At 33.9% G+C, this 21,822-nt stretch overlaps 4 protein-coding genes across 13 annotated transcripts in view; all 4 read left to right on the top strand.

Annotated features, from left to right (window-relative positions):
- The window catches only part of LOC123909530 (serine/threonine-protein kinase ATM), a 63,413-nt gene extending 54,702 nt beyond the window's left edge, over positions 1-8,711 (top strand). For all 10 annotated transcript variants that reach the window (XM_045960381.1, XM_045960372.1, XM_045960439.1 and 7 more), the window contains 7 exons: positions 4,410-4,456; positions 4,628-4,727; positions 5,170-5,301; positions 7,416-7,550; positions 7,635-7,700; positions 7,868-8,011; positions 8,302-8,711. In XM_045960381.1, coding sequence (XP_045816337.1) covers positions 4,410-4,456; positions 4,628-4,727; positions 5,170-5,301; positions 7,416-7,550; positions 7,635-7,700; positions 7,868-8,011; positions 8,302-8,379 — 702 coding nt within the window. In that variant the 3' untranslated portion in view covers positions 8,380-8,711. The remainder of the gene's footprint in view (positions 1-4,409; positions 4,457-4,627; positions 4,728-5,169; positions 5,302-7,415; positions 7,551-7,634; positions 7,701-7,867; positions 8,012-8,301) is intronic.
- A 3,429-nt stretch (positions 8,712-12,140) lies between these two features.
- On the top strand, positions 12,141-13,952 carry LOC123909606 (probable inactive poly [ADP-ribose] polymerase SRO2). Its single transcript, XM_045960477.1, has 5 exons — positions 12,141-12,674; positions 12,832-13,070; positions 13,171-13,307; positions 13,397-13,492; positions 13,632-13,952. The coding sequence occupies exons 1-5, from the start codon at positions 12,241-12,243 to the stop codon at positions 13,677-13,679; spliced, it is 954 nt and encodes a 317-aa protein (XP_045816433.1). The 5' UTR covers positions 12,141-12,240; the 3' UTR covers positions 13,680-13,952.
- A 738-nt stretch (positions 13,953-14,690) lies between these two features.
- LOC123888689 lies at positions 14,691-17,578 on the top strand. The gene is made up of 5 exons (XM_045937811.1): positions 14,691-15,473; positions 15,660-15,939; positions 16,670-16,761; positions 17,153-17,428; positions 17,543-17,578. The coding sequence occupies exons 1-5, from the start codon at positions 15,384-15,386 to the stop codon at positions 17,576-17,578; spliced, it is 774 nt and encodes a 257-aa protein (XP_045793767.1). The 5' UTR covers positions 14,691-15,383.
- A 221-nt stretch (positions 17,579-17,799) lies between these two features.
- Positions 17,800-19,197, top strand: LOC123909612. Its single transcript, XM_045960487.1, has 2 exons — positions 17,800-17,931; positions 18,380-19,197. Exons 1-2 carry the CDS (start codon positions 17,824-17,826, stop codon positions 18,623-18,625), a joined length of 354 nt encoding a protein of 117 aa, XP_045816443.1. The 5' UTR covers positions 17,800-17,823; the 3' UTR covers positions 18,626-19,197.
- Positions 19,198-21,822: the final 2,625 nt, after the last annotated feature.

A 21,822-nucleotide genomic window follows, 5' to 3' on the forward strand; every position in this document is an offset into this window, starting at 1 on the left:
GTGTAATTCTAGAAAACCAATAATATTATTTATATACATTGGTTTATATAACATGATTAAGATCTGTACTATGTATTGTCCTTGAATATTATTCAGTAAATTGCTCTATTCATTCAAGTGCATACAATCTGTATTTTTGCAATATTATTAATTTAATCTTTAATGCTATTGATAATTGATTGATAGAGATTCTCATCAACATAATAGAATGAGAGAATTGTGTTTTAATTCTAATTTACTAGTTTATATGGAAATTGGAGAGGCGGCAGTACTTTAGGTACTTTTTATTTTCTGATAGTGTTATTTTTGCCGCTTCATATAAGGAATAAATATCATTTTATTCACAACTATTTAAGGTTGTGTTTGAAATCAAGTAAAATTTGAAATGATGTTGACTTGATTTGATGTAGAAATCGCATCATGTTGTGTTACAAACTTATGTTTGGAAATCCATTCTTATGTTTGGAGCTCGTTTATATGAAATTGATGCTTATGTTTCAAATTCAATTGTTTTGATTATTTTCATTTTTAAGTTTTAACCTTGTTAGAGATAAAATCTTTGAAATTCATACCCTTCATTTCCTATTCCTACTCACACTTTTCCTTATTTTTTTATTTTTCTAATTCTATACTTTTCATTATGGAGAATTGACTTCAATTTTCCTTGTAATTTCTTATTATATCAAAAATGAAATATCTGATGAATCTATGCGACAAAGCATCTAGTACATAGGAGTTATTTTGATTTTTCCTCCCAACTAGATGTATTTTTCAAAACAAAATCTTTAGAGGTGAGAAGACTTCCCCCACGAAAATTTATAAGGGAATCATATGAAGGATAGATAATTTGAATCTCCTAATTTTATATATTTGTCAGAAAACCAGTAGTATACTAATCTTGTAGAAATCTGTCATTATCCAAGGGAAACCTAGTGGATCTGCTGTCATTATCCATATATATTGTGAAAACTGAATATATTATTATATTTCAAGTTATGAATAATTTACAATCACTAATGTGTTTATATAGGCTATTCTAACCTAATGGGCTCATGGGCCAAATACAAATTACTAATAGAAGATTACTCCTAATAATAGAATATTTACTATTTATTTACAACACTCCCCCTCAAGCTGGTGAATGAATATTTATCATTCCCAACTTGGAAACAATTCTTTCAAAGTTATTGCCGTTCAGCCCCTTAGTTAGAAGATCTGCAAGGTTGCCTTGGGAAGAGACATATGGAGTGCAAATTAGACCACTATCTAATTTTTCTTTGATGAAGTGTCGGTCAACTTCAATATGTTTGGTCCTATCATGTTGCACTGGATTATGAGCTATGCTAATAGCAGATTTATTATCACAATAGAGTTTCATTGGTTCATCACTCTTTATCCTCAAGTCTTCCAAGATGCTTTTCAGCCATAGTAATTCACATATACCTTGTGCCATTGCCCTGAACTCTGCTTCAGCACTAGATCTGGATACCACACTTTGTTTTTTACTCTTCCAAGTCACAAGATTTCCACCTAAAAAAGTGCAATATCCTGTAGTTGATCTCCTATCCACAATTGACCCTGCATAGTCAGCATCAGTATATGCTTCAAGTCCCACACTTCCATTTCGTTCGAACAAAATTCCTCTACCTGGAGTTCCTTTCAAATATTGAACAATTCGGAGTGCAGCTTGTAGATGAATCTCCTTTGGTTGGTGCATGAATTGGCTGACCAAGCTTACAGCAAAAGCAACATCAGGTCTAGTATGTGATAAATATATTAGTTTGCCGACCAATCTTTGATACCTTTCCTTATTAACCGCAACATCTTCTTCTGCATTCCCCAACTTTATATTTGGATCAATTGGTGTACATGCAGGCTTGCATGCTGTCTTGCCAGTCTCTTGCAAAAGGTCGGTAATGTATTTTTGTTGGGATATGAAAATTCCTTTCTTAGAGTGAGCCACTTCTATTCCCAAAAAATACTTCAATTTTCCCAAGGTCTTAATCTCAAATTCCTTGGCTAAGTGTTGACTTAACATTTGCTGCTCCTCTTCATTATCGCCTGTTACGATAATGTCGTCCACATACACCAATAACACTGTGACTCCCCCTGACTTAGAGTGTTTAACAAATAAAGTATGGTCTCCTTGACTTTGTTTGAAGCCCAAACCAACCATAACTTTGGTGAATCTTCCAAACCAAGCTCGTGGTGATTGCTTTAGTCCATATAAAGCCTTTTTTAACTTACACACGGTGTTGGCAGCAATATCTTCACGATATCCAGGGGGTACATCCATGTAGATCTCTTCTTCAAGTTCTCCATGAAGGAAAGCATTTTTTACATCAAATTGCTGCAAGTTCCAATTGTAATTAGCTGCTAAAGATAATATCACCCTAACAGTGTTCATTTTTGCAACTGGAGCAAATGTCTCAGAGTAATCTATTCCATAAGTCTGAGTGAACCCTTTGGCTACCAATCTTGCCTTGTACCTCTCAATAGATCCATCAGCCTTGTATTTTACAGTGTATACCCATTTGCACCCTACAGGTTTCTTTCCATTTGGTAGAGAGACCAATTCCCAAGTATTGTTCTTATCAAGTGCCTCCATTTCCAAATCCATGGCTTGTTTCCATTTCCTGTCAGACAATGCCTCAGACAAGGAAGTAGGTATTGTGGTAGTGTTTAGACTTGTGAGGAAGGCTTTATGGGTAGTTGATAATTGTTCAAAGCATAAGTAATTGGATAGAGGGTAAAGTGGCTTGTTGGTGCAGGTTCTAGTATTTTTCCTATGGGCAATTGGGAGATGTAAATCTTTAGAGTCTACTGGTGTTATTTCTCTGGATTTTGGGTTTTTATGTTTTATCAGAATGGATTCTGGTTCCCTTTGTATGGTTGAGCTAGAGTTTGAAGGATCCTGGGTATGAGAAAATTCTGAAATTGAATCACTAGAGTTTGAAGGGTCAAGGAAAGTTACCTCATGTAATGTTGGATCGGACTCATGGATATGAGTAGATTCAGGAATGGTCTTTTTTCTTGTGTATACTAAATTCTTCCCATATCTCACATCAACACCAACATTTTCATCTTTCTCAGAATCAATTTCAGTCTCAACATTGTCAACTTTAGTTTCAATATTTTCAAGATCAATTTCAGTCTCAACATTGTCACCTCTAGTTTCAGCCTCAACTTCTGGCCCGAAATTAAGGTCAGGGAGTATAAGAGACTCATCTTCCTTACTTGTGCTCTCCCCCTGAAGATGAGTTTGAATGAAGTAACTTTCATGTTCATGGAAGGTGACATCTCGGGAGACAAAGAATTTATGAGACGGTGGATGATAACATTTGTAACCCTTTTGGGTGGAAGAATACCCTATAAAGACACACTTTAAGGCTCTAGGATCAAGTTTCCCTCTACCATCACTATGGATATGGACGAACGACTTACACCCAAATATTCTAGGAATGAGATTACAAGAGGTGGACACATCAGGATAAAATGAGGATAGAACCTCCATAGGAGTTTTAGAGGCAAGGACACTAGAAGGTAAACGATTTATGAGATACGATGCGGTTAAAACCGCCTCTCCCCAATACTTCTTGGGAACCTTATTTTGGAATAATATAGCACGTGTTTGATCTAACAAATGCCTGTTTTTTCTCTCAGCAATCCCATTTTGTTGGGGTGTTTTGACACAAGAGGACTCATGAATAATACCCTCTTTTTGACAAAAGGAATTAAGTCCTTGATTGAAGTAATCTTTGGCATTATCAGACCTGACCCTCTTAATACTCACTCCAAACTGGTTTTTTACCAATGAGAAAAAATGTAGAAACACAGAGGTAACCTCGGACTTTTGTCTTAGTAAGTAGACCCATGTAACCCGAGTGCAATCATCGATGAAGGTTACAAACCATCGAGCACCCGATATATTTGGAACATTAGAAGGACCCCACACATCAGTATGAATTAAATAAAATGGAGAAGTACTCACTTTGTTACTGACCGGGAAAGAGGCACGTTTGTGTTTAGCAGGTCAAGGAGATATCCAAATAAGTCCATCTATAATCATGTGAAAACTGAATATATTATTATATTTCAAGTTATGAATAATTTACAATCACTAATGTGTTTATATAGGCTATTCTAACCTAATGGGCTCATGGGCCAAATACAAATTACTAATAGAAGATTACTCCTAATAATAGAATATTTACTATTTATTTACAACATATATACTATAACAGGATCATTAATGTCAGGAGATAATTGTTGGGAAACCCTCATGTAAAACTCACTTTTAAGTACTGAACATTGCCTTAGAAATAGAATGCAAAACAAATTGAAAATACTGACACTGTTTATATATATATTAGCATTCATTTTCTAATACAGTGGGATGTTTTTTATAGGAAAGGGACAAGAGCAAAGCATTTCAAGAGGTTTGCGAGAAATTCAGGTTTATTTCCTGTGAAGAGTTATTATAATTAATCATTAGGATTTTGTATGGGGTATACGGGCTTGGCCAACATGTCTTACATTCTTCTGATGTATCATCCTCTCTATTCACTCTCTTTTAAAGGACCGTGAAGTCATAGTCAACTTAGTTTGATCATATTGTCTTTTGCAGGCCTGTCATGCATTTCTTTTTCTTGGAGAGGTTTTTACACCCAGCTGAGTGGTTTGAAAAGAGACTTGCGTATACCCGAAGTGTTGCTGCTAGTTCTATGGTAAGTGCCTTCTACTTTTCTATGCGTGGTTATTTTTTCGGTAATGGGATCCACCTAGTTTCAAAGTGAAATGGCAATGATGTTTGTCCTAGTAAAGATGACCCGTTCAACAACACTAATATAATTCAATTTAAGTCCTTTTCCAGTGCACTTGTTTGAAGTATTTATATTCTTTTTCATTTTCCCAATTTTGATGGCAAACATCTAGCCTTCGTGGTGTAGCTGTGTTGCAATGAATACAAGACACTTCTGAACTACTTCATATGATATTGCCCATTTTTTGTTCCAAATCCATCACATCCTATATTAGATTTATTTTATTTCGAAATAGTTTCGAAGAATTTCCTATCTGAAATATGATTATTTTCAGTCAGGAATCTGTGATCTACATCGATTATCTCATTCACAGTCCTTTGTATATTCATTAGTTTGTTGATATCAGGTTGGTTATATTGTTGGCCTTGGAGATCGGCATTCGATGAATATTTTAATTGATCAGACCACTGCAGAGGTTGTTCACATTGACCTTGGTGTTGCTTTTGAACAAGGTTTGATGCTTAAGACCCCTGAACGGGTATGTCTTTTTATAATCCTTCATTAATGATCTAGAAAGCATGCATGCGTCAAGAAATATATGAGATTACAGCAAATTTAAAAATTTGAGAACACAACAGGATAGAATATGGTTCACCACAAACCTTTAATTGACACCACTGGATAGAATAATAAACAATTAAACAGATGAGGTTTCTTATTTTTACTGGAAGGAATATGTAATTTCAAATTTGCAAATTACTTTAGTTTTACATCTCCAACCCATGTTAATGAAACTAGTGAAACTGAAACCCTGCGATATGGGACACTGATGAGAGAGGGAAATAGTTGTAACTAGAGATAGAGAACCCTAAGTTCCCCCCCCAATCTATTCTAGTAAACGACCTTGTAACCATGGGGGACTTCGCAGCCTCTATCATAACTAGGATGTCAACTATCCAATATCAACAAAATACAACTTGGCAACTTGGATTGAACTTAACTCAACCCTACAAAATGTGACTTGTAATGAGATGTGCATCCCACTTATATACACTTCCAGATACTATTTCATTCAATGTGGAACTCTCGTCACACCCTCCTTACACCCAGGAATGGAGATATAAAACCTACTAATATAATGTGAAATATTTAATTTATATATTGTCGGTGTAAAGGTTTTTTACACTCTCAATTAATCATAACCATTGGATTATTGAAAATGTTTGACTTTAACCATAGCTATTTCTAAAGTCACACATATAAGTGGATAGTGGTTGTGATTTGTCGACAGTGTAAAAATTTTTACACTGATAGTCTATGAAAATTAATCTGAAATAAATCATAAGTAAATGATAATTTGGTTCAGATCTCGGGCGATCGCTTTTGAATGGCATGAAACTGGTACCCGAACCAATAGGGGTCGGGTTTGGTTCAGTTTTGACCCAAACATGGAAAAAAATTGAACAAAGATAATTGATTTGGTTCTTAAATTCTTAGTGTATGTTTGGTTTGGCGTTTGCAGCCCTTTAACTCACGTTTTCACCATTCAACGTGATTTTCTCATCTTAGGATCTTCTTTGGATTTCTGTCCTTCAACGTGATTCTCTTGTGTAGAATCGATTCTATTAGAAGCAGAAAATCGTAGCTTCTGCGTTGAAGGCAAAATCAATTCTTCATTTATGGTTTGTTGACAGTTACATAACTCCTTTTCTTCCTTTATTGCCCTTATCTTATAGTGAATCAGTGAGGCCAAAATCATGACCCGGGTTTATTTATCATTCATCCCCTCTGTATTTGCAACAACGTGAAATTGAGTTAAACAATAAAATATAAACAACAACATCAAGGAAAAACCTATCCCCTTTGCATTTGCCAAAATGAACCCAGATCTGGAGAAGAATAGTTGTGTGATTGGAGAAGAAAATTGAGAAATGGGGAAGTGAAATGGTAGAATGGGTAAGTTTGAACATGAAAATTGAAACCATTGAAGTTTCTAGAGAAGTGGAGAATGAAGTGGAAATAGTAGAAAGGGACACCTGACTTTGATTAATAATCTTTAATTTTAATTGTACTATTGGGTTATGTTATTTCTATTTACGCAACTATTGTTATCTGCTAAACTATTGGTTTTTTTTTTTTTTTTGGTATATTGGTTTTTCCTTTTAACTAATTTTTTTTTTACTATTGGGTTGGAGTGTTCATTGTTTTTATATATTATTATTGTCATAATATGTTAGGTCCTTATTGGTAATTTCCATATTCAAAAGCAATTATGATGTAAATTATCCAAACAACATATCTCATGTAAATTGCTTTTACCGCGATAGTATCCAAACATAAATCAATTCACATTCAACTCACTTTTAACTAAAATCAATTCTATCAAACTCAATTCTCTCAGAATCAATTTTAGTCACCGCCGAACCAAACACATACTTAGTTGTCCGAGAGAACTTACATAGGCTCTAATACAATCTTAAAATTTTGGTTGAGCCTCACTTAACCCTGCAATACTGGCTTGTAAGGAGGAGGGTGTCTGCCATGGATGCGACACAAAAATGATTTTTAATTTAAAGAATCCTTGCATCATTTATCATGATCTCATTTACGTTCTTAATCCGGATTGTTCATATCTTCTCAAACTGTCGCCAGGTTCCGTTTAGGCTTACAAGAGATGTAATTGATGGAATGGGTGTAACTGGTGTCGAGGGGGTTTTCCGAAGATGTTGCGAGAAAACACTCTCTGTTATGCAGACAAACAAAGAGGCGTTACTGACAATTGTGGAGGTAATCATATTTCACTAAAAATAATTATTGAATAAATTGAGCTTATTTCTTTTTATTTTCATAACAGATGTGTGTCTTTTGTAGGTGTTCATCCACGATCCTCTTTATAAGTGGGCTCTATCTCCTCTGAAAGCTTTGCAGCGTCAAAAGGTAGTCTAATTCCACAAATGTTATTTTATTTATTTAACCTTTAGAACAAACATAATGTTTTGTCCAACATATCTTTTGGGATTTGGTGGTAGACCCTCATTTGGAAGTTTGTTCATCTTGCATTATTTGATTTATCTGCAGTGACCTTTTTCCTCTATTCTCCACAGGAAATGGATGTTGATTTGGATACAAGTTTGGAAGAACCTGAAAATCAGTATGAGGGAAATAAGGATGCCGCACGTGCACTTTTGCGTGTAAAACAAAAGTTGGATGGGTATGAAGATGGTGAAATGCGAAGTACCCATGGGCAGGTAGTTTGTCGATATATCCCTGCCATGTTAGGATATTGATTATGCATTTTCCTGTTTTATCGATATAATTGTTTGGGTTATAAAGTAGGTTGACTAGACAAATACTCATATGGTCATACCAGCCTGGTACTTACGTTGCACTGGTGATTGGTGAAATGAGTTTATCAATTGCCACAAATTTATAATTACCACACTATATACCATTTCTGTTGCATGAGCGATAAAATGAAATATAATTTGGCATGTTCAAATACCTCATGGAAAAAGTTATTATGTTATTCTATTTGCAGGTACAACAGCTCATCCAAGATGCAATCGATTCTGAGAGATTGTGCCAAATGTATCCTGGTTGGGGAGCATGGTTATGATGGGCCCTTTTGTTCGTTGCACCTTGAGTCATCTTGTATATGCATGCGGCTTGTGTTGTCTATATTCATTCTTTTTCCCTTGGGTTGTAGAATAAGCTTCTCTTTCAATTCTTTTTTTTCTTGTGTTTTTAATTGTTAAATAAACGGGGTTATACAGTGATGTTAAAGGATGCCAAATTCATAGCATGTCACATTTTTGTGTACATAGATGTATTCTGGGCTAGCCATCACTTTTTACAGTTGGCTTTTTCCAGCTAAGTCCTTGCAATTGTGAAATTAGTAACTATTATACAGTTGCATTTACCATAGATCAAGATAAATTTGTTTACCAATAGAGCATAAATATATTTTATAGTAAATAAAATCGATTAAGAAAAAAAGAATAAATCAAAATTTTATTTTACTTTATATGATTAATTTTTATTTTTACAAGTTAATATTTTCTTTTTCCTTTTTGATTAAATAATAGTCTAATTATGAGAAATGAGAATCACACGTTTTAAGTGAGAACTGCAGCAGGTTTGAATTGAAACGCTTACCCTATCATCTCAAATGTATTTATATTTCCCATCAGGTATCTTATGAACTAAAATTCACATTTAAAGTGAATAAAAGGAGTTTTTGAGATTTGAACACCGACTCTTTCATATTCCTATTAACTGAATTAAGCTTAGAAATTTTATAAATATATAATTAAATATCATGACCAAATAACGGGTCTTGGAAAAAAATAACTTAGATATCCAAGAAATATGTGTCATGAATATCAGTTCTATAAATGTGATCTGATATTTTAACGAATTTTATACAAATCTATTTGGTTTGAAAATGCTTATATATATATATATATATATAAAAAAAAAAAAAGAACAAATAAATAGAGAGCAGTGTAAATTTATTACAAGAAAATCATTTAAAAATGATTTTAATTACGGGTACCTAATATGCAGGGGCGGATGTGTGGCTATAAATCATACCAAAATTTTCAAGTTTTAGTAGGTATCCATACTTATTTTTGTTACTTATTATTGGATATATATAACCGGCAAACCATATCATTAGAATGTTTCTTGTGTTTTGGTAAAGTAGCTCCCCCTTTACCCCAAGAGTCTTGTGTTCGAGTTTTGCTTGCTCCATTTTGTCTTTTAATTGATTTTTTTACAAAGGAATTGTTTTGTTTAAGTTAATTAAAGTTACTATACCACAAGAAATAAAGAGTAATAGTTGTGGTCAATTTTTTTATTTTAAAGGAGTGATCAATATATATATATACTCATTCCGTTTCAAAATATAACCAAAAGTTGGTCAACAAAAATGGATGTATTTTGTCAAATATGATTTCCCAGCCCAACATCGACGGTGCATCCTCTCCTATATTGGTTTGATCCATTTAGTTGTTGAATGTCATGTATTCGGTTTAAGTACTCTATGTGGTTGTTGTTTAGGTTTATTTATTAGTTATATATTAGGTTCAAGTGCCCCCGTTTCTCGTGGTTGTTTATGTTTACTTACAGTTGCAATTAAAAAATGATGATTTTTTTAAAGAAAAGTTTTATTTCTTTTTATTAGGGGTCTATTATTAAAATTAAAATAGGGCCTTCAAATTATTTGGAACAACTCTGATTCAATGTTTATATTAAATTGATTATTCATGTAATTTTTTAAAAAAAAGTCAAATAATTTCTCTATGTTATCCTCAAGATTAACAATTTATCTTTCTTTTTTTTTAATTTTGGTATTAACCCTTTGGTTTCTAGGCGATGGGACTCCAGTAATCTAGAGTTCGGCTCCGAGGTAGGTAAATCTGATAAAAGTTGTTTCCACCTGAAATTGAATTCGAATTCTCCCAAACATTTTGACTTATTAATCACTTGAGCTTAATATTTTGGTTGATTTATGCATTTTTATAAAACACATTGTTAATCTTGATGATTCGCATTAACAATCATATACTTTCTTCAACAAATAAAATAATTATTGCTAAATTATCCCTTAAAAGATTGAGGGGATAATTTAAACAACAACCAATAAAATTAATGACATAAACAAATTTATAAGCAAAGTAAAAATAGTGTATTGATACTACTGTTTTTTTTTCTTTGTTAAAAAAGCACACCCTCGTTCCTTTTTAAGTGTCAAAAAACGTCGGATTTAGCGTTGCTATTTAGCTATCAATTTGGTGTTTTAAGGACAAAATTTGTCAATCGTACCATTTGTCAATTACTCTTATCTTTTTCAATAAAACTAATAAATGCTATATATTTGGAAAACTAAAGTTTTTTTTTTAAAAAAAATAAATAATTGGTACATAACATATTAATTTTTTTTGTAGATAATATCTTAAATTTATTTGAAAAGAGAAAGTGCTTGTAAAAAATAGAAATTTATTGGTGGCTTAAAATTAAGGTATAATAGAATGATAAGGTGCAAAAATACACTTTCTTAATTTGGTGTTACTATTCTAGAAAGACACTTAGGGTCCGATTGGTTCGAGGTAGATGGAGTGGAGGGGGGTAATCTTGACAAAAAAGACTTTTTTTTTTAGGTTTACAGTGAGCTGGGAATCGAATCCAGGACCTATTACATACTACACAAACCCCTCACCACTAGACCAAACCTAGTGGCTTAAAAAAGATTTGTTTTTATTAAATCATTTTTTCAAAAAAAAATGTTTTTTATCTTAAAAAAAGAAACAAAATTTAAAAACAAATTTTTTAAAAATATTCCATCACAATTTAAAATATTCCTTTTGCCAATTTAAAACGTTTTTTTAACCAATCAAATCTTTCTAATAATTGAGATTTTTTGTTTTTGTTTTTAAATTTTTTGTCTCAAGAAGAAAAAATGTTTTTTTTTTAAAAAATAAAATATTTAATAAAAATAAATCTTTTTTTGTCAAGATTACCCTTCTCACCTCTCCTCCCCTCAATCTACCTCGAACCAATGAGACCCTTAAAAAATAATAAAGGGAGTATTTTTTAATTTTCTTATGACTATTTCTATTTTTGATCGATAATGGATAAATTATCTATAAATAAAATTAAAATTTAAAATTTAATAAATCCTGGTTGCTTGAAGAAGACACATCGGAGTCTGAATAGCAACTGTGTGCGGCTTCGGTTTCTTGCGCTCCAAATCTCAAAAACGAAACTCGATTACATAGAATAGCTTGTATTAATTCAAACCGACCAATCCACTAATAAATGTATACTCTAAATAACAAATCAAAAAAAAAAAAAAAAAATCAAAATATTTATCTATCTATTACTCCCTCCGTCACACAATGAGTGAGTCAGTTGACTACGTCACGTATGGTATGTCAATGCATAACTTTGACTATTAATATTTTTAATTGTATAATAGTAAAAATTATAAAAATATGATATTTTGAAAATACTCATCAAGATAAATCCAATATCTTATATGTTAATATTTGTTTTTATTTATTAGTAGAAAAATAGAATCGAATAGTGCATATAGTCAAAATGACTCGGTCATTTTGGGAGGGAGGAGTAACAATAATAACAATAAATTAGTGAGCAAGTAAAAGTAAGACACGTAAACAAGAAACAAATATAAATATAATAAATAAATATAAGAATAGAAACCAGCGTAGCTATACTTTATTAATTATTCCAAACAACAGGCTATAAGCGGTAAGTCTCTTTTGTCTTGAAAACAAGCAGCGCAACTCTGTGCACCGCCCATCGCATGCTATAATATATCATCAATCTGCCGGTTCCCAGTTTCATTAACATCATCATTAATACTATTAATATCTTCTTAATTATCACTTACTCACTCACATTAAACATCATCCCAAATCTAAATCATATCACAACAATTTCACTCTTACTAGCTATGGAATCAACTTCAACATTCCCTCAACTTCAACATCACCATCAAGACTCCGATTCTGAAAGCTGTGTTTCCGGCACCACCGGAGAACAACAACAAGATTCTAATTTATTTTTGGTTACGCTTAGAGAAGGTGACGTTGTTCACGATCTCATCAAGACCAGATTCCTTCGTGGACTCGGCTTAATTTCCACCAAAACAGAGATTCTAGCAATTCACAGAAATGCATGTTCTGATGTTGTTTCACAAGCGAGGCTTCAATCCTTTCACGTTTATGCAGAAGCTGTTTCGAAAATTCGCGGTGGAAATTCAAATGTCAAGTATGCTTGGTATGGAAGTTATGGTGAGAATGACGTTAGAGATATTCTTTCAAATGGTTTCAGTCATGTCCATGGTCATAGCCTCTGCCTTTCTCCAGATGACTCTCCTCTTCATAGGTTCGTCGTTCCTTCTCCAATGTTAATTAATACTATCTCTAGTCCGAGACAACTGAGTCAATAAAAGTTGATGTATCTGATTCAAATTTGTGTTTAGATTTGAATATGAGTTTATTTATATTATATTGATTGAGTTTTGAATTTTGTGTTTGTGCAGTGTCAAAAGCTGTGTTGTTGGAAGAGATGGTGTGAGGCATTTGATACTGTGCAGGGTTATTTTGGGAAGAACAGAGATTGTACAATCTGACACAAAACAATGTTATCCAAGTTGTGAGGATTATGATTCTGGTGTCGATAATATTTCAGCTCCAAACAAGTACATGATTTGGAGTAGTAGAATGAATACTCATGTTTGGCCTGCATATGTTATAAGTTTCAGGGTATCTTCTTCCAAAGGTTTGTGTTGATAATGTGTTTCTTTTTTTTTTTTTTTTTTTTTTTTGTTATTTTATGAATTTAATTATTGATGTGTTTTTTTTTTATTATTTTTTTGTAGGGGTTGAGATGAGTGAAGATGAACATGTGAGACCAAGTTCACCTTGGATGCCTTTTCCAATTTTGATTTCTATACTTTCCAAGGTTTTGCCATCACTTGATATTGCCCTCATTTGCAAGTTCTACAAGGCTAAAAAGGTAAATGTTTGTTTTGTTTTGTTTCCTACTTGCACATTGGTTTGAATTTTTTATTTTTTTATGTTGATCACTTGCTCTATTTCTTGCAGGAAGGGAAGATTTCAAGACATGAATTGATACAAAAAGTGAGACAAATTGCTGGAGACAAGTTGCTGATTTCAGTCATTAAGTCTTATAGAGCCAAGGTACAACTAATTTCATTATGATTATTTTGATCTCAATTATTTTTTTAACATTGTTGGTTCAAATTTCCTTCTGATGATTTTTATGCATTGACCATGTATGTACATTAGAATTCTCACTGATCCCTTTTTTGTGTTTCAGAAAAAATCTGCAAGTTTTCAGCAAACAAAGTCAAAGAATGGAATCTAAACAGCTAGCAACACAGATAGAATTAGTTTCAATTTTGACACACACACAGCTCTACAAATATGACTGATCTTCATATGAGGAGTGAGGAACTTTGGAACAACTTTAAAAGCATTGGTGTATACATTAAATAGCAAAAGGAATTTGGTTTATATTTCTTGTTGTTAGTTAAGATGATGTTTTCTCCATGATAAGGAGACTTTATCATGTACACATTGACAGGCTCCAATGTTCTAAGTTGAAAATGTAAATATAAATTTTGGTTTGCTTCTTATTGACTTGGAATGATATTTTTTTGTTTGTTAATATTTTTCAAAATACTTTTAATTTAGTCCTCAGCTGCATCAACTACTACTAAATGTCTAATTTGAGCCGGACACGACTCAAAAAACATCACTGTACAACCAATATGCTCAAGTACATCCACACACATATTAGTTTCACGATACATATTACATATCCACGCCTCCTAATTAAGATGAAGAATTCTCTTGATTCTCTTGCATATGCTCCATTTTGCTGATTGAATATCATCCTCTTTATTAATCATCTGTATTGACAACAATCCAATCTTCCATAGGCTAATCCCAACCCACCTGCCGAACCATTCTATAGGTGACAGTAACCACATGATTTGTTCTAGTTACTAACATCCGCATACTCCCGCACAGCTTTCATAACATGCGTGTTCAAATTCCCCCGGGCCGATTGAAGTTATGATCATGTTCTTAGTTTTGGCGGAGCAAAGAAGAGAGAATGTAGTTGGTAGGTAATGGTGGTTCGTGTTTTGAGAGGAAGGACATACAAGTAATTAGATTTTGTGTTTCACATATTAATTTCCCTTTCTAATTGCTATAATTTAGTGAAATGAAATTTCCCTTTCTTATTACCCATTTTGCGTTTCATATAATTTAGAGAAATTAAATTTTGTCAATTATTTTTTAAAAAAATCGAAATTGAGGAGCAGCAGCTATTAGAATTTTTTATTTGGAACGACCTTTTTGGTCCCGTTGAGGACCAAGGACTTACAAACACATGTTAAGCATTCGCTTCTCATGGAGTGATTCAGGACGAGACGGGAGAATGAATAACTCTGTCCAAACAGGACCTATATAATCACATGGTCGTTTTTAAGAAGTATATCAACCTCGGACAAAGGATGCATATTTGTTTAAACTTCTTGAAAGAATTTGGCGCTATACCCGCACCTCAACTTGAAATCATCGGCCTGTGTAGAAAACTGGCTACAACACGTGGTATTAGCCTGGACTAAGAGTGGTGGATTTCCTCAATGGAGAGAATGGGAGATGTTGCAATGAACATTGAAGATTGGAAAAGGCATCAATATTATGATGTTCATGAACATCTTTGGAACATCAGACCTGTGATATTCCAAATTGCGATAACTCGAGAATTATCGAATTTAGGAAGAGTAAGTTTACTTTTTTTGAGAATTTAAATTAACGTTGTTTACAGAATTCATATTATTTTTAATTATTTGTTTTTAAATGACGTTTATAGAGGGGCCACCAATATTGGTGCTGAGGAAGAACCTCCTGAACCTACGTCACATTTTATGGTAATCGTTGGTCATGGCAAAAAGCTCATCAAGGGCGAGACCATTTACTACCTCATTGTAAGAAATTCTTGGGGGTTCATTGGTCTGATGATTGTTATGGAAGAATCGAAGCCAATAAAGATCTGTTCATGGGTTTTTGGGGCATAACGAGGATATCTAAAAACGTTGAGCCACAATTAACCAATCTCCTCGCTAAAGATGGAGGTTCATTAGTACAGGTAAATTTCAGCAATAATATAATTGATTTCTATTGTTTAGATGATGTTTGGTTTGTTATGTTGCAAATGCACCCTGAGCACTAATAAATAATTGTCAATTATTTTCAAGTGCTGTTTGCTTTGACATTAAAGGCTAGGATAAATTATTTTCAAGTGCTGTTTTCTTTGAGTGAATAATATATTTAGGAGCATGCGAATGATCGTCGGGGTATGGCCAGCATTCATCTGTCTAATAATTACAAGAAGTTTGATGAGAATACTAGTAGAAACTATAGAAAGAAGGGCAGAAAGGATGGGAATGCTGAGGAAAGGGTAGAGGAATTTACATTTAATATACTTCAGCATATGAAGGAAAACAAGTATTCTATTCCTCGAAAAGAAAAATCTGTCGAGAAAGAGACAGAAGAGCAGGATGGATCATCAGATTCATCATCTGAGGAGAGGAACGTCCAAGAGTGTCATCAAGGTTTGACTTTCATCAAATAATATGCATTATCTTGTAGACTCTTAAAGAAATTTGCAGCTGATGCATCTCACAGAACTTCTTGTACTTACTTTTTATTGGGCGGTTTTAATATTTAACTTATTTCATCTTAAAACTAAGACAAACTGGTTTAAGCACACATTAGCATCAGGAAGTAATGAACATGTATAAGGATGTTTTGTCTCCCGTTTTCTTCTGTTTCCATGCCATGCCATGCCAATCTTGTATGTTCTTCAAAATTCTGAATTAGAATCTCCCATTAAGCTGTATATGTTTATGACTATGAGAGATGGTATCATATTACTTCATGAAAAATATAAGGTGAGACTGTGAGGGCCAGCCGGGGTGGGGTGGAGGGAACGAGAGTGGGTGCAGTGCAATTCTTGTTTTTTTTTTCCTTCTCCTTTTTATGCACAAATAAAGATTTATACTCTCAAATCTCTAGAGTCCAGGACACAATTTACTTTCATTTATCTCATCTTCTCACTTCTGTTAATTATCATGTTTAAATATTTTTCAAAGAGAGTTGAAGCATGTTTTCTTTGTAATATTTTGATCAGCAACCACTTCAGCTTTAACTCAATAAGGCATTAGTATTTGGTAGATTTCTTGCATTTAATCTCTGGTTAAGGCTAACAAAATTACCATTTGCATTATTGGTAAGTATTATTTAGTTTGTGATCAAGTTTTGAATATATTGTATGTTTTATAGGAGTAGCACATAAGAAGCTTATATCACAAGTTGAAGAAGCTGTGGAGGTCCAACTCAGTGATGCTCAAAAGAAAATCACATCCACACAGGAGGCAAGTATTTGTTATATGTTGTAGCCATATGCATCAGCACTGTGTTTTCAATGCCTCTTTATATGTGATTCCCTTGCATTGTTTATTGAACTTTGATTTGATGTTACTGGTCCAGCTGACATTAGTCCTTCCTTTATGTATTTTTTCAATTGAAGTGCATACTTAACTACAAAAAATTATGAAAAGAAGAAAACAAAATCGATTGAAGTGCGGAAGTGGAAGATGTTCTAAATGTATAAGAAGTTCTTGATATCTAACTATGTTGATGTGGTGTTATATTCCTACTCCAAAACTTCAAACAAAATGGAAGAAAAATAATAATTTAAAAAATATTGTCAATGATATAAATTACTACCGGTTATTAACAGGTTGATTTTTCTTGAAATGACAGAGTGTTGGAGCTGATGTAAATCAAAAGCTCTTCAGAGGCTTTGCAACTACTGCAGCAGTGAGGGAGGGACGCCTTGATATTCTTGAGACCTTAATTAAGGCAGGGGCATCGCAGCCAGCTTGCGAAGAAGCTCTTCTGGAGGCAAGCTGCCATGCTCAAGCAGGATGTGAGAAATTGCTCATGAGCTCCGATTTGATCCGACCTCAAATTGCTGTACAAGCTCTTGTGGCCGCATGCTGTAGGGGGTTTGTAGACGTGGTTGAAACACTTATAAAGGTCTGTGTTCTTCTGCACTATAATTCTAGAGATTTCCCAATTGCAACGCTGAACCGATATATGATCAGTAGCATTTGCAATTGTTTGGTCTGTATTATCTGGCACATTAAAAAGTTGCATCCGTGTTATTGTCTTCTTCCAAGAGACTAGAGTACATACAATGACAACTGACAGATCCTCACAACCTCGCCTCAATATTATGAAGCTAGTGTTACCTAGTGTATTATCCAGCGGTCTTCCTCTATAGGATTCTAGATAAACTTATGCCTTCCAGTACTCAGCTTTTTATTCGTAATTTTAACTTACGGCTATTGGTAAATACTTGGTTTAATATGCTAAATCTGAGTTTTTTTTTTCCATGGCTGTGCGGTGTGGATGCAAGTGCAACGAACAGCATGCTTTTACAGTCACTTAAACCTTCTTTCCACACAAATGTGGATTGTAATGCACTAGTTGCAGCTGTAGTTCATAGGCAGGTCCATGTTGTCAGTTTGCTCCTTCAGGTAAATTTTTCTCTGGACCCCTTCAAACCTTTGATCACCACTACAGTTTGGTTTAGTTAACAAGAACATTTTACATATCTGCAGACTCCTTGTTGTTACAGCCAATATATCATTGCTTTTGCAATTTTCTCTTTGTGAACTATAGTATTTTTCATCAAGCTATACTGAATCATGTAAGAAGTATAAGAAGTCAGTGACCTAATCTTTTTAAAGCTGAAGATTATGTTATCAGTCTGCCAAGGTAGCAGCCTCTTTTAATGATATTAGGCAGGTTTCTACAGCCAAACAGCAATTTAGAAAACATAAAACATGATCTTCATTGTTAATATTTAATATCTGGTTAGTTAATGCTGTTGATGGTCTCATAATTGGATTTATCTTCTCACTATCATTTTAACTGTTAATATTAATTGAGCCTCACTTGGAGTTTCTTACAAATGAATTACAGAATGGTACTACAACGGATTTTGAAGTACAGCTTGGAGCATGGTCATGGGACATTTCGACTGGTGAAGAACTTCGTGTGGGTGCCGGACTGGGAAAACCATATGGCATCACCTGGCGTGCAATTGAGTATTTTGAAAATAGTGGTGCTATATTAAGCTTGCTCCTGCAACATGTCTCCTCAAATGGTTTTCACCGTGGCAGAACCATTCTACACCATGCTATCCTCTGGGAATGTCGAGGCTGTTAGGATACTCTTAGAATGTGGTGCTAATGTAGAATCCATAGTCAAAACAACCAGCAAGACAGAGTTCCGTCCTATACACATGGCCTCTCGTCTAGGCTTACCCGGAATAATTCAATGCCTTATTGATTTTGGTTGTGATTTGAACTCTCTTACCGACTCTGGTGACACATCTTTGATGATTTTTGCAAAATATAAGCAAGAGGAGTGTCTCAAAGTACTAACAAGAGCTGGTGCTGATTTTGGCTTGGTGAATATTGCGGGTCAGTCTGCAAGTTCATTTGCCGAGTAGTACAAGTGGTCACATGGTTTCCACAAGCAGTGTTGCAAGTTCATCTCGAAGTATTTTAGCTGTTTTGGGACATATTTTGATATATGGTGACACATCTGGATCATCAAACTTTTTTAACAACTTACTTGCAACAAGTACAATACTTGAAAAATTGAGAATTTCTTTTCGTGCCCTGTCCTTTTTTTGCGCCCTCTGTCTTTCTAATTTTACCTTCTTCGCTGGTTAAATAGCAAGCGTGTATAAAGAGCTGCGTATATGGACCAAGGTTTACGGTCCGTCCCGTTTAATCTGCAGTGCGCGCAGGCTTAAGACCAATTTTTTTGGTCCGCTTATATTTTTGCCCGTGCGGTTGAACATTATAGAAAGACTGCAGATTTGCGGGTTGGCCTATGACCCTCTTTTTTTTTTTTGTTGTGTGTGTTTGTGCCTATATAAGAATTTCCGGTGAAAAAATTGATGGTGGGTTCGAATTTGAACCCTTCTAATAATATTTTTAACCTTATTTTTTAAAATGTTTTTGGTAGGTTTTGAATTTTGGTGTAAAGCTACCGACTTGAATAAAATATGTGACAACATGGTTTCATAATTAAACTATTCTAACATCATATTATCATCATCTTCATCAATACAGCTATTATGATCTTCATCAAAATTTGACTCACCTAGTTCTTGTTCTTATTCATTGACATTTTGGTTCTCGTTCATTGACAAATATACCAAAGAATGATATGCATCCATTTCAAATGACATTGAACATGGAGTTCTGTTAATCTTCTTAAAATAAGATGACCAGGTAGTCATTATATAACAAATGAGTTCATAAGCACAAAAAGAACTATAACTAACAACTTAGAAAAGCGCAACAAATATATAATTAAGAGGTCTTTTTCCAAAGCACTACAGATAGATATGTAAGCAAAAACAACATCGCTAACTTATTTCAATCGAGCAGCTCAAAAAGCTAATCCAAACTGAATCTCAATCTAATAAACACTTAGAACAAATGAGTTAGTTGAAGAGTATCAAATAAACTACTGGGTTTTCCCATTAACCAAACTTGCAAATAATAAGCACAATGTTAACATAATGCCACCCCTCCCACCAAGATTCATGCAATTAGATAACCAACTTTATAGCCATGATGGCCTAATTTCTTATATATCAAGCAATGTTATCAGACTGCTAATTAAAGGTATGTCATTTAAAGTCTTTATCATGTGAGAATCATATATTCCAAGATCATTAAAAATAGATAGTTTTCTAGTAAGTAAACATGAATGAATGTGAAAACTATAACTTACACAAACCATTTTAATTCCCTCAAAAATTGTTTTTCCTCATAACATAACATTCTATCATCCAGATTCCAGACACACTATTAAGGCATTAAGACCAGACACCACTCTACAGCACAACCAAGTCTATATGTATAAGTCACGGGTATATCAAATTTAGATAGAAAGTAAAGTGAATATTATGGATCGTTGATTAACAAATCAAAGGTAAATAAGCATAGTATTACAAATCATTAGTTTGTTGAAATAACAAATTTTGATTTTCTCACTTTAGAAGAGCCAAATTCAACTAACAGTGTAGCACGTGTTATCTATCCTAACAATGTTGCTTAAAGTTATTATTGTGGACCACGACACCGAATGTTTTCAACTGTAAAGGTACCATATTAATTGATTATTATGGCACTCAACTTATTCTTGTCGACAACAATGAACTTGAAAAGCAAAAACTAATCTCATGTAAACTTCTAAAAGCCAAAGAATCTGGTAAAGAACATGATATTGACAACCATGAGTAGAGTTCTAATCTATGAACCGTAGACACTGAATTATGTCATTTTCTTAAATTATTATCGGTGTCGACATATCCGTGTCGCGTCCAGTGTGTTGCATAGGTTCTAGTAGTCCTAAAATAAATACCCATTAGTCTTCACTCATCACTGAACAAATCATAGTTTAGTCCACTATACGGTTTAGTGAGCTTTAAAACCATAACAAAGCCCTTCTAAAAAATCTTTGAAGCAAGCTTTAAAACCATTGTTTGAATATGACATTGTCCATTGCTTTAAAACGGGAACCCAGGCAAATTGTTGTACTTTTCTTGGTCGAGTAGAAAATAATCCCATGTCTCTTATAACATGTTACCCTTCTAAAATCATAACCATTCAAATTTTAACTGATACATCAATGGCTTATTGTTGCTTTTAAGTATGATACACAAATTTTAGCATTTGTGTCAGGACGGAGGCACATATAACTGTCATAGAATAATTAGTTATTTTACAATTTTAGTTATTTTACAATTTGAAGCAAATAATACATTACTGTTTTGCCCTTTATGTATTTTGTCGTATTATTATTTCCTCTGCAATGATTGGTTGATGTTGTAACCAGCTTGCTATTTATAAGCCGTTGTGGCCAAGAGAATAAGGAATCCAATATTTCAACAAATTCTTCTTAACCCTAAAATCTCTATTTGTGTTCATCGTTTCTACATCAACGAGTGGTATTCTGAAATATTGCTACTCCTGGTATAGTTACAGGGTATTACCGGATCTAATCCCTAATATCCAAACTCCTGTACCAATTGGTATCAGTTCTGTGACCATGGACGCGTCTCCGCCTCCCACTCTGGATGAAGTTGAACGGCGTTTCGACGAACGTCTGACCCAGATGCAGCTCCAACGTAACACTGATATGGATGAGATTCGTAGCCTTCTGCGTGCTCAAGCAGATCACGGATCCCCAACTTCCGCCGGCCGGCACGGTTCCAACGGTAATCGCCATGGTACCCAAAACGTTTACGCCACCCGTATTTCTAAAGTGGACTTTCCTCGTTTTGACGGCAAAAACGTCCGTGATTGGCTCTACAAGTGTGATCAGTTTTTCTCCATTGA

The sequence above is a fragment of the Trifolium pratense genome, linkage group LG1, assembly GCF_020283565.1.
Source record: "Trifolium pratense cultivar HEN17-A07 linkage group LG1, ARS_RC_1.1, whole genome shotgun sequence".
NCBI classification, from domain to species: domain Eukaryota; kingdom Viridiplantae; phylum Streptophyta; class Magnoliopsida; order Fabales; family Fabaceae; genus Trifolium; species Trifolium pratense.

Excerpts from the sequence above, each read along its gene's own strand:
- LOC123909606 (XM_045960477.1), top strand. The coding sequence starts at position 12,241 with ATGGAATCAACTTCAACATTCCCTCAACTTCAACATCACCATCAAGAC. Across the intron at positions 13,071-13,170 it reads CAGGGTATCTTCTTCCAAAG|GGGTTGAGATGAGTGAAGAT; the intron begins GTTTGTGTTGAT and ends ATTTTTTTGTAG. Across the intron at positions 13,308-13,396 it reads AGTTCTACAAGGCTAAAAAG|GAAGGGAAGATTTCAAGACA; the intron begins GTAAATGTTTGT and ends TATTTCTTGCAG.
- LOC123888689 (XM_045937811.1), top strand. The coding sequence starts at position 15,384 with ATGGGTTTTTGGGGCATAACGAGGATATCTAAAAACGTTGAGCCACAA. Across the intron at positions 15,474-15,659 it reads ATGGAGGTTCATTAGTACAG|GAGCATGCGAATGATCGTCG; the intron begins GTAAATTTCAGC and ends TAATATATTTAG. Across the intron at positions 17,429-17,542 it reads TGGTTGAAACACTTATAAAG|TTGCATCCGTGTTATTGTCT; the intron begins GTCTGTGTTCTT and ends CACATTAAAAAG.
- LOC123909612 (XM_045960487.1), top strand. The coding sequence starts at position 17,824 with ATGCTTTTACAGTCACTTAAACCTTCTTTCCACACAAATGTGGATTGT. Across the intron at positions 17,932-18,379 it reads TTGTCAGTTTGCTCCTTCAG|AATGGTACTACAACGGATTT; the intron begins GTAAATTTTTCT and ends AATGAATTACAG.